This window comes from Oryx dammah, unplaced genomic scaffold, assembly GCF_014754425.2.
Source record: "Oryx dammah isolate SB20612 unplaced genomic scaffold, SCBI_Odam_1.1 HiC_scaffold_13, whole genome shotgun sequence".
NCBI lineage: Eukaryota > Metazoa > Chordata > Mammalia > Artiodactyla > Bovidae > Oryx > Oryx dammah.
Genome location: NW_024070197.1, coordinates 17,928,800 through 17,944,578, shown reverse-complemented (window position 1 = coordinate 17,944,578; position 15,779 = coordinate 17,928,800). Strand labels below are relative to the sequence as shown.

The following is a 15,779-nucleotide window of genomic DNA, read 5'->3' as shown; positions in this document are numbered from 1 at the left end:
AAGTGAAAGTGAAGTCGCTCAGTCATGTCCGACTCTTTGTGACCCCATGGACTGCAGCCCACCAGGCTCCTCCATCCATGGGATTTTCCAGGCAAGAGTACTGGAGTGGGGTGCCATCACCTTCTCCAGGTAAAATGTCTAGGATAGTTGAATTAGGCAAAAAGGGGAGAGTAGTATGTATAGTAAGTATCTGATCATTATGTCATTATGTGGAGAGAGAGATTGTGGTGTTCCACCCAAATCTCCCTGCAGTACCGAGGTACTTCTCCCAGCTGCTAGGAGACAGCTGGCTATTGCAAGTGTGAAACCTATTGGGAATTTCCTCTGGCCAAAGGGAGCTACTCTAACCAATGTTATGTCCCCTCCTGGGGCAGCCTAAACCAATGACTGGTTGATTTCAGAATACAAAGGCTTCCTTGCCTCCATTCAGGACAACATTGAGGACTATCCCTGGTGGCTCAATGGTAAAGAACCCTCCTGCCAAGCAGGAGACATGGGTTCAATCTCTGGATCAGGAAGATCCCCTAGAGAAGGAAACTACAGCTCACTCCAGTAGTCTTGCTTGGGAAATCCCGTGGACAGAGGAGCTTGGTGGGCTACAGTCCATGGGGTGGCAAGTCAGACACAACTGAGCAACAAAACAACAACTACCACCAGCTATAGAGCATCTTATAAGATCAGCTGATGCCTCTGTTCAACAACTCCCTCTGCCCACCTTGCCTCCTCCTTCACTGACTTACAAGTGTTCTAAGAGCCTCCCTAGTAAACTTCCTGTGGGCAAATTTTCATCCCCAAGTGTTTTCCTGAGAACCCAACCTATGACAAAGCATACGTGGTTGAAATGCATATATTTTCCAGTTTCCCCAAGAAGGGAAAGTAGGCTCATTAATGTCGCACTTACCTGGTACTCGATCATTTTCTGTTGTTCTTGGGAAAAGATCTGCAGCCTGTGAAGATGGGGGTGGAGAGGAGAATGGAGAAAGAGAACAGAGCTATGAGGGACCAGGCTTGTTTCAGAACTTGCAAATTCCCTATGTAAATCTTGGACAAAAACCCATGCTTTACATCATTGTGGTAGAGGGAAAAAAGGGTGCCATTCAACTTAGAATGTGGATACATACAACAGACTTTCCAGGAAACAAAAGTTGCTACCAAGTAAGAACTGAAAGGGAATAAAAAACAAACTCCTTAAAATTTAAACACCTGGCCCCAAGTATATTCTGGGAAAGAAGCGTCTATACCTGTTATGAAAATATTACAAAAGGAACTCAAAGCAAAGTACAATAACTGTGCAACATTAATAAAACTAATGGTTACTTAAACTGTGGTGCAAACAATTACTGAAAGGCTAAACTTTGTTATTCATCCAGCAGATTATTAAGTGTTGTCATTAAAAAAAATTTTTTTTCCCCTACCATTCTGTGTGGCTTGCAAGACTTTAGTTCTCTGACCAGGGATTGAACCCAGGCAATGAAAGTACCAAGTCCTAACCACTGGACTGCCAGGAAATTCCCTAAAAGATCATTTTTAACAGATGAGAGCAAACAATTGTTAATTTTAATTAAGATGTTTAATTAATGAAATAACTATAAGGCTTAAATAATTTTTTAAAAAGTAAATCATAGTTTAAGAGTATAAGTAAATTCTTTGAATGTCTAATGTCAGAACTATATTAAAATTATCAATGGGATAATTCACAATTAAAAAAATTTTTTTTAATTAATTAATTTATTTTGTTGCTTCATGCAGCATGTGGGATCTTAGTTCCCAGACCAGGGATCAAACCTATGCCCTGTGCAGTGGAAGCAAGGAGTCTTAACCACTAAACCACTAGGAAAGTCCCAGTTTCCTCTTGACTTGATAAGGTTTGCTAGCAGTTTAATCTATATTACTGACTTTTAAAAAAAATCAGATTTATCAGTTATCCCTTTTTCCTTTTTTAACTGATTAATTTCTCCTTTTGTATCTACTGACATCTTCCATTTTTCATGTGTATTTTCTAATTTCTTTGACTAAATGTTTAATCAAGACCGAAAATTAAAGCACAGAAAACTACCCACAGTTTGGCAAAACTCAACTGAAGAAACTATCCCACATAATCTCATCTGACCTTTTCCACCTTGATTTTTTTAAAAATGCAATATAATTTATATAATTTACTGTCACAGAATCAACAAAACCACGACTTAGCTTTCACAACATGTACGGATCATTTCATCAGGTTTTGACAGTTCTACTACATTTCTGACAGTCCATATCTTTTCCTTCTCTCACTCCCAAATCCCTCACTATGACAGTGCTTTAGAAATCTATCTGACCAAAGTGGGACCCTAGAGGTTTCCTGTCTATGTGGTCATTTGTCACATGATCTGAGAACTCTTTCTCTGTAAACTGGTCAATCTCTCAAGATGTTTTCTTTGAGATTTAGAAGATCTGAGCTCTGGTTCATGATCTAACTCAACATTTTAAACAGACTGTAAGTTTCCAATGTGTAGCTTCTCTTTTTGTTTTTCAATATTTATTTATTTGTTTGGCTGCATCAGGGCTTAGTTGTGGCATGTGGGATCTCTCTAGCTGTGGTGCCTGGGCTTAGTTGCCCCGAGGCATGTGGTATCTTAGTTTCCCGACTAGGGATCGAACTTGCATCCCCTGTATTGCAAGATGGATTCTTAACCACTGGACAACCCAGAAAGTCCCATAGCTTCTGTTTTATATATAACTAGGGCACACTCTTTTATTTATACTGATAAATACATGGGGGATAAAGGAAAGCTCTGACTAATCAATGAAGAAGGAAGGAACTAATCAATATAGAAGCAATTAGAAAAATCATCATTTGGCAACCATAACAGTGGTAACTGATTCAGGCAAAAGTCATTAAAGGATAATACTAACACTAGTGAGTAAGGGACTTTCCCTGTGGTCCAGTGGCTAAGGCTCCTCGTTCCCAGTGCAGGGGGCCCAGGTTCGATCTCTGGTCAGGGAACGAAAAACTGAAAGATCCTGTGTGCCACAAGGTAGATCAAAGATCCTTCATGCTGCATTGAACCCGGTACAGCCAAATAAATAAATATAAAAAAAAAAATACTAACACTAGTAAATGAAAGTTTGAAGTTATTTACATGGTCTCAAAAAATGCCCCCATAAGATACTTACTAACATAACTTTATAGTGGACAGCCCTGGTGCATATAACCTTAACCAAATGATCAAGGTGAACACTACCACCAGTTCAACAAACCAACATCAGGCATCTCCTGATTTGGGACATTGAGAACACACCATTGTTCCAGTAGCAATCATGAATGTACATGACTCTAGACATGAGGAAAATCAGAAAAATCCAATTGATGGTCATCTTATAAAAATAACTGGCGTGTACTCCTCAAAACATCAAGGTCAAAAGAGGCAAAAAATGACAGAGAAAATATTCCAAATTAAAGGAGTCTAAAGAGATATGACAACTAAATGCAACATGTATTTCTGAATTATATTCCTGAACCAGAAAAAAAAAATGCTATAAAGGACATTATTGGGACAATTAAAGAAATCTAAATAACATCTGTGGATGACACTGCTGTAAACAAAGAATGTTGTTCACCATTTCAGTTCTACAAGTATTAAGTCACTAGCCACTGCCAGTGCCTACCAACAATATGCCCTGAGGGAAAAAACAGGAGGCACTCTGTGCTTCGGATGAAGGGCACCTAGATAGTTAAGATGCATATCTAAGAAGAATTTCAAGGATCCCAGATTGTTCCATCTTCTAAACACAGAAAAGCACTAAAATTATGAGCTGTCTTTTCTTTGTGATTAGCAGTCATTTTCCACACTTGACTACATGTATTTCCCAGTCCCTCCAAAAAATCATATATATATATATAGGCTTCTCCTCTACCTCTTCAGAGCAATTCCTCAGAGCTATCTGAGAGGCTGTCTCCTGGGCTATAGTGCTTAGCTATATAGGTAAGACTGAATAAAACTCAATTCACAATTTTAACGTTGTGCATTTTTTTCCTTCACTTCACACTACTATAATAACAACAATAGTAATACTGCTTCAATGTTAACTTTCCTGCTCTTGATAATTATCTTGTGGTCACAGAATAAAATGTTCTTGTACTCAGGAAATTTATATTAGGGGTAAAGAGACATCATGTCAACAACTTACTATCAAATGGCAGGCAGGCAACCTCATGGAGTTTCTTTTTTTTGACCATGCCCCATGGCTTGTGGGACCTTAGTTACCCAAGCAGGGATCCAACCCAGGCCACAGCAGTGAAAGTGCCAAGTCCTAACCACTGGACCACCAGGGAATTCCCTGGAAGTTCTTAGCCTTATTCAGGTCACTGCAGCCAATGGTTAGTCTCCAAAGGCTAAGAGATTTTGACCAGGGACTCTTAGGTCCCCATCCAAATTACCTACAAAGAAGAACCAGCCTTAACTTGTTAACTTCATTAACAGGATTCTGACTCCAAATCTACTCCAAACCAGAGGATCCACTTAAATGTTCATGTGTTTGGATCCCAAAGGAAGTAACAGAAAACAAGCAATCTCAAATGGCCAAGAAGTGCCATAGAATAAAATTTTGCCCTGGTGTGTCTGGTTTCAGAATTTCAAGACAAAACTTCCACATTGTATGAATGGCTTTTGGCTTCAAATAATTTCTATGATTCCATTTAACTCAAGTTCAAAAACAGATAAAACTAATCCATTGAATTAGACCCAGGGTGGCAGTGGGTATTGACTGATAAGGAAGGCTTAAGAGTGCTAGAAATGATGGATATCTTCCCAGATTTTTTTTTTTTTTTTGGTTGTGTTTTGGGGCATGCAGGTGTCTTAATTCCCCAACCAGGATTTGAACCCAGGCCCTCTACAGCGGAAGCTGCTGCTGCTGCTGCTAAGTCGCTTCAGTCGTGTCCGACTCTGTGCGACTCCATAGACGCCAGCCCACCAGGCTCTGCCGTCCCTGGGATTCTCCAGGCAAGAACACTGGAGTGGGTTGCCATTTTCTTCTCCAGTGCATGAAAGTGAAAAGTGAAAGTGAAGTCACTGAGTCATGTCCAACTCTCAGCGACCCCATGGACTGCAGCCTACCAGGCTCCTCCATCCATGGGATTTTCCAGGCAAGAGTACTGGAGTGGGGTGCCATTGCCTTCTCCACAGTGGAAGCATGGAGTCTTAACCACTGGACCACGAAGGAAGTCCCTGAAGTGATGCATATCTTGATCTAGGTTGTGTTTACACAGTTCTTTGAAATGTAAAAATTCACTGAGCTGTAGCTTCAACCTAAGAATACTTGACTGTCTGTGTGTTATACCTGGAAATGATCTGGAAAAAATGTTTGTTCCCTAAATAAAATGAAACAATCTGGATTCAAACTTAAAAAAATTTTTTCAGATGAGTCACTTACTGCCACCCCATCAGGTATGAATATTCCTTTTAATTAGAGTTCAAAGACAGACAAAACTAATCTGTTATATAAGAACTGGGAAAATAGTTCCCTATGGTAGGGTAGTAACGGGGAACGGGTATCATAGAGCTGTCAGGGTGTTATAATGTTCTGTTTTCTGATCTGAGCACATTACCCAGAGGTGTTCCCTTTGTGACAATTCATTGAGCTAAATGTATATTATTATATGTATTTTATATCTCAATTTTAAAAATTATGTTAAAAACTTAAAAAAGTATTTGCTCCCAAACCTGGCACTAGGCATAGTATAGGTGAAGGAAAAGAGCACTAAGAAAAAGAAAATGCCCCAACTCCTTACCCATACACATGCGTGTTGAGTCACAGAAACTACCTGTTTTGGATTCTGTGCATGTAAAAAGCAGGGGCTATCTGCTTTAAAAATGAAAGCTTGACACTGACGGCTTCTAAAAGATGTTACCTGCCTTACTTCTTAACTTCCTTTGTTCCTTAAGATGATATACTCATGTTTTGTCTAAAGACTACAGAAGGATTGATTGTAACATATATAAAAATAAATACTGTTTCAGCATTTCACCCTTTTATCAAGCTGATGGTTAAAATCTTATTTCCATTACATCTGTGATTTTGTCTCAGTCCATCTTATTCACCATTAGCTTGATTTTAAGTTCAGTGAAGAACAGTTTCTACAAGTAGCTTTAACTTTTGTCTTTGTGGTTGGTTGTTATTATGGTTTTATCTTTACTGAATTGTTCTACCAGGATTTTATAAGGCACTGATTCATGGAAGTCAAATGTGCCATGCCTAAAAAAAAACAACCACAGAACAAGGCAAAAAAAATTCTTAGAACACAGTAACTTCTAGGTCCAGTTTCTTTTCTCTCCATAATTCATATTTTCCCCAGCCTTATAAAAATATAATTGGCAGATAATATGGTATAAGTTTAAGGTATACAATGCCCTGATCTAATACATGTATACATTGCAAAATGATTACCACAGAAGGATTAGTTAACATCTTCATAATTACCTCACATAATTACCTTTCTTTTCCTTTTTTTTTGGTGTGGTAAGAACATTATTTTTAAGTTAAGCCCAGATTAAAATAATTTCCAAATGTTCTCAAGGTTTGCTCCTTCTACAAAATCTTTTACATTAGACTTAGGTACTTACTCAGTAAATTCTTTGTTTTCTAACCACAGGCAAAGTTACATCCATCCTAGCTGCCATGGAGTCAGAATAGATTTTTAGAAACCAGGCTCACTCTCAAGATGCTGTCACAGATGGACATCTCATTAGATTTTCGAGAAAGAACCTTAAAGGAAATATTAGGAGAGATATGCATTAAATCCTTGGCAAAAGCAACAGAGGCCACATCTTAAATAACATGTTACTTTAGATCCTTTTAGAGTACTTTCATTAATGTAGGGAACAAAAAAAAAGAAAGAAAGGCAGAAGGAAGTTTATTTTTGTTTTTCTTTTTTGCTTGTTTGTTTGTTTGGCTGCTCTGATTGGCTTGCACGATCTTAGTTCCCCAACCAGGGATTGAAACTGGGACCTCAGCAATGAACTTGGGGAGTTCAAACCACTGAAAGGCCAGTGAATTCTTGGAGAGGGAGGTTTCAAAAATAGTTTGAGGTGGGCTTTAGCCTTCACAACTTAATGGAACTGGCTGCTAATCAGTTGGGGAATGTCACTCTGCAGAGATGCAGCCTCAACTCCTTGCCTCTCCCATCCCCAATTTCTGCATTTTGCAAGCCCCAGCATCAACCGGCAGTAAGCCTCTTAGTCACATACATAGCCGGTGTCTCCAATATACAATTCTCAGTGGCCCTTGTGGTCACAGATATCCCAGAATGTCCAAATATGACTGTCAAAGACTACAAAACTCACTGATCCACTCCGATTGCGGAACAGTGAATTAGGCAGATCTCTGATGGCAAACCCACACTGATCTCCAATGATATCCCAATGACTGGGAACCAATCACTGACTTTCACTGTCCCACCTCCCTGCACAATGACTGACAGTCCCAAATCACGAACCCCCTCCTCCACTGACCCCGCTATTCCCCATACTCTGATCTACACAAGTCGGGTCACTGATATCTTCAGATTCCTCTCCAGCGACGATCCAAAGGGAGTCTCCATCACTGACTGCCTAAAGCGTTTCTCCAAACATTGATCCTCACTGACCACCCTCAGTGAGTATGAACCTCGAAGTTTCCACAATCACCAGGTTCAGGTACCTAAACAGAACGTAGAACCTCCAGTCACTGACCCCTCAGGCTTCTGATCACTGAGTCCTAACGCCGATCAAATCAGCGTCTTCGAAGAAACTCACTTGTCCTCAAGACACTTGACTATAAACTGACTTCCACGCATTCTGTCAGTCAAGAATCCTAGTTTATTGATTCCCACATACTCCCAATCCATCTTCTTCACAGACTCTAACGCTGATTCCCATAAACCCGCCACCACAGACTCTCTCTCCCAAGAGGCTCAGACGCCCAATCACTTAACCCTTCAGTCCCCTCAGTCTCTGACCCTTACGGGTATCCATGACTGACCCAGTCGGGCCACCGTAGTCGCCTGATCGCCATCCTACACACGTCTTGAATTTTAACTGCTTCTCACATTGATCTTTTCCCATTTTCCCCGCATCCGCGCCCATAACCTGAAATTGACTGCCGTACCACGCTGCCTCTCCACGGTATGAGCTCTTCCCAAAACGAGTGGCCGTGCGCAGACTCAGTCGCATCTTTGAGGCTGGCTGCCGCCACCTGGCATCTTTCCAGAGAACGGGATTCTGGGTTTCTGAATGTTAAGAGAAGGTATTATGGCCGCGCCCACTAGCCAGCCGCTTGCAGGGGGCGGCCATGTTTGAATCTGCACCGTACAGCGGATGACTAGACCCTTTGTTAGGCTATTAGGCTATTTTAGGGCGGGAAGAAGCAAGTGTTTCTGGGTCCCTAAACACAGATGTCACTGCTGCTTTTAGCATTTCAGAAGCCCAAACCTCCTGAGGTCAATATAGCGGCTCCCTGACCTGGAAATTAAGATTTCGCTGTCTCCAGTAGGGCAGACAGTGAGGTAAGATGGCCGCGTACGTTTTATACAGCTTAAGTGCGGTGTGTGCGGCCATCTCCCAGGAGGAACGTCCGTAAAGCAAGGTACAACTTTGTCCGGGCCAGCTTTGTATGTTGATGAACAGCGGAAGAGAGAAGCTTTTCTTTTGGGGAGCCTGAGGCCCCGGGAGGAAGAGGAGTCTTTACTAGGGGGGCGGAGCAGCAAGAAAGGGCAAGTAGGAAGTTCTTAGCTGGTTATTGAAAGAATACGTGAAGAGCCTGGTCTTTATCATAGGTAGCTTTACTCTATTCACACTAAAAATAAAATGCCCAGTTATTTTACCAGAAAATGGGTTTATTCTAGAATAGCAGGGAACTGCAATTCACTGACAAGCAAGCTACAGCAAAACTCATAGGCAAGTCCAACAAACGAGGAAAAGAAACTTAATTTTATAAAGAAAAAGGAAGGTATTTGGGGGGTGAGAGGGAGATTGGCGGGGGGCGGTGGTTTTGAAGGAAAGTCCCTTGGAGAAACGTGAAAGTTCAGAGTGATGACAGTTTCTCATTGGCTGAGTTGCTGGGGTAGTGGATTTCTTGTAGGAGGTACAATGTACATCTCTTCTTGTTGAGGCCTGTGAATGATACCTATTTCCTTCTGATTCCTCTGTTGGGCTCTGTAATTGACATTTCTTCCTGTAATTGACATGGGGTGGTACTGCCTGAGATCTCCCCCTTCAGGCCTCCCTACTCTATTTGAGTGAGATTTTCCTCTATTTTCATGCTCCAGAAGACACAAGGGTGTGAGTGCAAGCAGTTTGTTTATTTGACAGGTAGGGGATGGGTGAGACCTCGAGGGATGAAAACCCACACAGAGTGCATCCATGAGTAGAGTAGTCCTGAGCAATGGGGGCTCAGTCAAGGGTTGATGAAGATGAGATAGTTATATGTCATCTCTGGTTCCTCATTGTTGAGGCCTTAAAGCTGTAGCACTTTCAGCCTGCCTTATGAGCAGGTCTCAGGCAGAGTCTGTAGGTGTGTTCAGGAAGAAGCCAGCCCTCAGCATATGGGCATGGTACAGACAGCATTTACCAGTCTAGTTTTTAATACCAGCCAAAGCGGTGCTCTGCACATCACAGTAATTGTTTTGGAACATCTCTTGAAATGATTGCTTTGTCCTATGAAAATACTTTTTAAAAAATAAACCCATAATTCTATTTGGTGGTCAAAATAGTTGTAACATCTGACTTCTAAAATGACTCCTGGACTTCCTTGGTGGTCCAGAGATTAAGAATCTGCTTGCAGTAGCAGGGAACACCAGTCAGTCCCTGGTTCAGGAAGATTCCACATGCTTAGGGGCAACTAAGCCTTCATGGCACAACCACTGAAGTTCATGCACCCTAGGACCTGTGCTCTGTAACAAGAACATATGAGAAACCTACAAACCACAACTAGAGAGTAGCTTTTGCTTGCTGCAACTAGAGAAAGCCTGCATGCAGCAATGAAGACCCGGCGAGCAAAAAATAATTTAAAATAAAGTAAAAATAAAATGAAAATGACTCCCAACAATTCCTATCTCCTGGCATTCACACCCTGTGTACCCCCATTCCACGTTGTACCAAGGCAGATCTGTGAGGTTGATAGTATACAGTAGAAGTGAGAGTAAGTTGTAAATGACACCCCAGCTTCTGACTTTGAGGTGTTCATGCTCTTTCCCTCAAGTAACTTACTCTGAGAGAAGTTAGTTGCCATGTCATTAAGGACACTGAGACAGACTATGAACAGGCCCATGTAGCAAGGAGCTGAGATATTCTGCTAACAGTCAGGGAGGAACTGATGTCGTCTTGTATCAAGTGGGTCACCTTGGAAACAAATACTATACCCTAATTAAGCCTTGAGATGACTGCAGCCCCCATCAGTACACAGACTGCTACCACATGAGGGACTCCGAAACACCCAGCTAGCAGCTTCCATATCCTTTACTGTCATAAATATTTGTTTTTAGCCACTGAGTTTGGGAGTAATTTGTTATTCAGCAGTAGTTAATTTAGATACTTTTGGTAAAAATGCTCTAAGTGATCTCTCTGGATTTCTTAAGCTCCTAAACTTGTGATTGTTCTATCAAGTCAGAGGGGATTTTTAGCCATTTCCTCTTCATTTGCATAATACAGAAATTAAAGGTTCTGTTAGATATTTAAAATTTAACAAAGAGTTTAAGAGTCTTGCTTCATTTGAATTAATACAAGTGGGTTTATGTGACACTTTTGAAATAATTATAGTAATTAACAAAAATGACCATTTAGAGAATGCCTGTGACATACCTGGCCTGTCACTGGCCTTCTCACTTCAAGGGCTACCCTCATTCTAGCACCAGTCATAAAGGTAAAAGGAAAGAGAGTCTTGGAGTGTCTTATGCTTGGAATTAAATGCTCTGCCTCAGAAATGACACAAGTCATTTCCTCTCACTACTCACTGAGTAGTCACCCAACCACATGAAATACAATCTTAACATAGAAACAGAAATACAATCTTAGCATAAGCTTGAAATGAGGAGAGCTAGAAATATTTAAGATCCCCTGGAGAAGGAAATGGAAACACACTCCAGCATTCTTGCCTGGGAAATCCAATGGACAGAGGAGCCTGGCAGGCTACAGTCCATGGCATTGCAAAGAGTCAAACACTAGTTAGTGACTAAACCACCCACCACAAACTTCAGGATATCCACAAACACTATGAGAACAGTGTTATCATCACCATCCTAAAGAAAATGCAGCATAGAGATGAAGTGACCAATCCATAATCTCTCAGTTAATAAGTAAAACAGAAGGACTCAGAGCCAGGTATGTCTACTTTATACAAAGGTAAAGGATCATCACAGGCTTCCCAGGTGACTCAGTGGTAAAGAATCTACCTGCCAGTGCAGGAGATGCAGGTTCGATCCCTGAGTCAGGAAGATCCCCAGAGAAGGAAATGGCAACCCACTCCAGTATTCTCGCCTGGGAAACTCAATAGACAGAAGAGCCTGGTAGGCTACATCCATGGGGTCACAAAAGAGTCAGACAATGGCTTAGCGACTAAACAACAACAAAGATCATTAGCATTATTGTTAATTTTTTTTTCTTGTTAAATTTTGCTTCAACATATCTAAGGCACTGAATTAGGGAACAGAGGACTGAGGTCTCTGATAAAATAAAGGATACTCAAGATGTTGCAGCCTGGTGGGGGAAAGGAATACACAAGAAAATGAGTAAAAAGAGTGTTTAAGAGTATACACTGTAGGATTCAATTTATGTGATGCTCAAGAACAGGCAAAACAAATCTACTGAGTTATAAATCAGAAAGCAGTTGACTCTAGTAACTATTGACTCTGAAGAGAATCTCTTGGGTGATGAAAATGTTCTATATCTTGTTTAGGGTGGTGGTTTCAAAAGTCTGTATAATCATCAGGACTCATCAATGTAAACACTCATGATTTGTGCATTTATTATATGTAAATTGTAGCTTAATTTTTTGAAGCCAAAGAGTGTTCAGGGTATTGAGAGATCATGTTAGTATGGAAAAGAGAGAGATGTGAAAGAACTGACAAAACTTTACCCTAGTTTGTGGAAAGATGAGGCCCTGGTGAGACCATCACAGCACTTATGGCTTATGATAGTGCCCTCTCTAGACAGAGGCATTAGAGAAACAAGTCTCCAAGGATTCATGGTTTGGCAAATTAAAGGCTCTGGGCTAACCTAGCCTGCAGTGACCATCAGCTCTTATTTATTCCCTAGGCTGATAGGTCTCAGCCTGTTGAACCAGATATGGTGACCTTCCACACTGTCATCATTTAAAGGGATGCCAGGCCCCAAGTTTGGCATAAAAGGCGGCATAGCTCCTCCCTACTCTGGAGCAGAAAGAACTGTGCCTTGGCCTGAGCAGAAATAGGCCTTTGCCCTTGCACGAGTGAAGACTGTTCTCGATCTAGGTGGAATGTGACCTGTTTCCTGGATCAAGATAGATCTTGAGAGTAGCCTGGCATGAGTGAAGACCACACCCCATCCTATCCTGTCTTGAGTCAGGGGTGTTGGTGGTGGTGGTAATTGGTGATACAAGTCCAAAAGTATAATTTTCAAAAAGTTAGAACTCGTACAGATACTCATTTAACTTATTAATGAAGGAACTAGCAGGATTTGAGATTTGGTGCAAAGTAGGTTTGATTTGGTTTAAAGTAGTTTCAATCCCTATGTTGGGAAGATCTGCTCAAATAGGAAATGGCAACCCACTCCAGTATTCTTGCCTAGAAGATTCCATGGACAGAGGAGCCTGGCAGGCTACAGTCCAAGGGGTTGCAAAGAGAAACGACAGCATCACACACACACACACACACACACACACACACAAATAGGTATATAGTCAGTGGAATAAAGAATCTTGCAATAAGACTACAAAGTTAGATAGATATAAAACTAATGTCCTATAGGGCAATAAAACCATAAGCTTGAAGGTAATCTTTTCTTCAGAGAATCAGTTTATATAGAACAAATATATGAAATGTACCAACTGCCAAGTTAACATTTTATCTATGTAGTCTGCATCCTAATTAGTGGTAAAAAGTGACCCAAACAAGGGTACATTCTACCAGAGCAGTGGGTTCTCAAACTGGTAGAGTTTTAATCCCCAGGGAACATTAAGCAATCTTTGGAGACAGTTTAGGGGGAGGAGTGGATGCCATGGATGCTTTCAACCACACAGAGAACAACCTGGTACAACAGAGTTATTTGGCCCCAAATGCAAACAGTGCTGAGTTTAGGAAAGCTTTCTCAAGAATGGTTTGTTAGACTTTGGGTGGGTTTGTTAGACCATGCTCTAGTATGATTTGAAAAGGCACACAGGATGATACAGTATAGTTTCCTTATTTCCGAGTTTTTGATAATTTTTCTTAACACAAAGTTGGGAAAGTGTTGATAATTGTTGGATCTGGGTAATGAATACTTGGTGATTAATCTTTTCTATTTTTTTGTATGTTTGCATAGCATCTTAGTTCTCTGACCAGGAACTGGGAATTGAACCTGGGACCATGGCAGTGAAAGTACTGAGTCTTAACCGCTGAACCACCAGGGAACTCCCTAGGATGGACTTAATGAAAAATAGTACAAGCCATGTGATTAAGTGCTAATAAGAAAAAGCACAAACTTAAAATTGGACATATTTAAGAATGAAACAAACATGGTCATATTGCAGATGATGTCACTGGACAACAGGAATAAAAAGACCAAGAAGATCCAAGAATGAATTCATCCCACTCTATATGAGGCATCCTGAAAGAGGATTTTGCATTGAAACAGAAAGTAATTCTGGGACTTCCCTAGTGGCACAGTGGATAAGAATCCATTTGCCAATGCAGGGGGTCACAGGTTCGATCCAACCCACCCTCCTATCCTCTCCTTCCTTCCCACAAATTTAGTTCACTCTGTGTGGAGCACTCGGTCAACCTCAGTGCTATTGATATCATTAATCCATTCATTTAACAAACTTGTACTGAGTCTCTACTCTGTGTTGGTACCATGCTGGGTGCCTTGGACACAGCAGGAGGAAGACAAAGTCCTGACATCATGAGGGTTATGGTCCAATGGGGAGGGAAGAATGATAAATCAAAAAAAGAAACAATATTAGGTCAGAGGGTGGTACCTGCAGCGCAAATATAGTACAAGATAGGGAGTGACCCGAAGAAGTGTGTTACTTCATACACAGTGGTGTGTGTGTAAACTCTCCAAACAAAGAGAGGACAGCAAGCTTCATGGAGACTTGGGGAAGTAGAGTCTCAGAGAACACAGCCAGGCAAAGGCCCAAAGAGAAACAAGCTTCCGTGATGTTAAGAGCAGCCAGAATGGGCATGTTGACAGAAAATAAAAATGGTGACCAGCTACAATAAAAGGGTTTTCCAACCTCATGTCCCCTATTATAGTTATAACTTTACACTATAAACATTAAATGTAAACTTGTAAAAATACAAATAACCAAAACTGTATGTGAAAAAATATGCAAAATAGAAAGTGAAAGTGAAAATGAAGTCGCTCAGTTGTGTCCGACTCTTTGCGACCCCATGGACGGTAGCCTACCAGGCTCTGCCGTTCATGGGATTTTCCAGGCAAGAATACTGGAGTGGGCTGCCATTTCTTTCTCCAGGAGATCTTCCCAAACCAGGGATCGAACCTGGATGTCCTGCACTGCAGACAGACGCTTTACCGTCTGAGCCACCAGGGAAGCCTGGCTTCCAAAAAAGCCCGGCTTGCAAAACAGAAAAATTTACATATTCTAATATATAATCATATAGTACATATTATATATCATATAAAATATTTTTATTGTAATAGGAATATACAATAGATATTGCAGTGTACTACATTATATACAATGTTATAGTATATGATATGCAATATAAAATTATAACTAATGTACAAATCTAATTATATATATTTATCATCTAATTTTTAATAAATAATCTTTTTTTTTTTTTACAGACTTACTGATAGTAAGGTTTATTCAGGATATATCTTTTTTTTTTTCTTTGTACATGCATTCCCAAACCTGAACCCCCCTCCCACCCCACCCCCCACAACATCTCTCTGGGTCATCCCCGCATACCAGCCCCAAGTGTGCCAAATCTTTTATCAAACATAATTTATCATACAGTAAAACATTAATACTTCTGAGATTCATCCATGTTGGAGCTTGTGTCATAACTCAGCTTTTTTATGTCTGAGTAGTATTCCACTGTATAGATATACTATACTGTATTTAGTTATTCACCCATTGATGGACATTTAGGCTGTTTCCAATCTTTTGGTGATTATGAATACAGTTCCTATGAACATTCAAGTACATACATAATTTCTCATTTCTCTATGGTAAAAACCTAGAAGTGGGATTGCTAGGTCATAGGATAAGTATATAGTTATCTTTGTAAGAACTTGTGAAACTTCTGTCCACAGTGGATATACTACTCTGTATCATTCCCACAGAAATACATGAAAGGGTCTACTGCTCTACATTCTTGCCAACTTTTGGTACTATGTTATTTATTGACTGACATTCTAACAAGCATGTAATGGTATGTCATTATGGTTTTTATTTGCATTTTCCTGATGACTATGTCCAGTGTCTTTTCATCACCATACTTTCATTTGTAACTTATACAACCATATGGATGAATCTCAGATATTTTAAATGAAAGAAGTCAGACTCAAAAGGAGATACATACTTGCATATTTATATGGATACACACACATTCATGACATGTGAAA

General features: G+C 40.5%; 2 protein-coding genes and 1 long non-coding RNA gene across 6 annotated transcripts in view; 2 read left to right on the top strand and 1 right to left on the bottom strand.

Moving 5' to 3' along the window:
- ZNF793 (zinc finger protein 793) overlaps positions 1–8,282 on the bottom strand; it is a 29,309-nt gene extending 21,027 nt beyond the window's left edge. Inside the window, exons 1-3 of one of the 4 annotated variants that reach the window (XR_005723270.1) lie at positions 8,125–8,282; positions 6,603–6,744; positions 902–947 (exon numbers count right to left, since the gene is read on the bottom strand). Coding sequence is in view for 3 of the 4 variants with exons in the window: in XM_040253022.1 (XP_040108956.1) it covers positions 902–916 (15 nt within the window). In the remaining variant the exon portion in view is untranslated. Of the gene's footprint in view, positions 1–901; positions 948–6,602 lie in introns of all 4 variants that reach the window. The other 3 variants (XM_040253022.1, XM_040253025.1, XM_040253024.1) reach the window with 3 other exon arrangements.
- Positions 1–15,779, top strand: part of LOC120872609 (zinc finger protein 383-like) — a 261,148-nt gene that overhangs the window by 172,971 nt on the left and 72,398 nt on the right. The window lies entirely within an intron of this gene.
- The window catches only part of LOC120872623, a 39,154-nt gene that overhangs the window by 17,972 nt on the left and 5,403 nt on the right, over positions 1–15,779 (top strand). Inside the window, exon 2 of the long non-coding RNA XR_005723293.1 lies at positions 11,381–11,391. This is a non-coding gene — a long non-coding RNA (uncharacterized LOC120872623). The remainder of the gene's footprint in view (positions 1–11,380; positions 11,392–15,779) is intronic.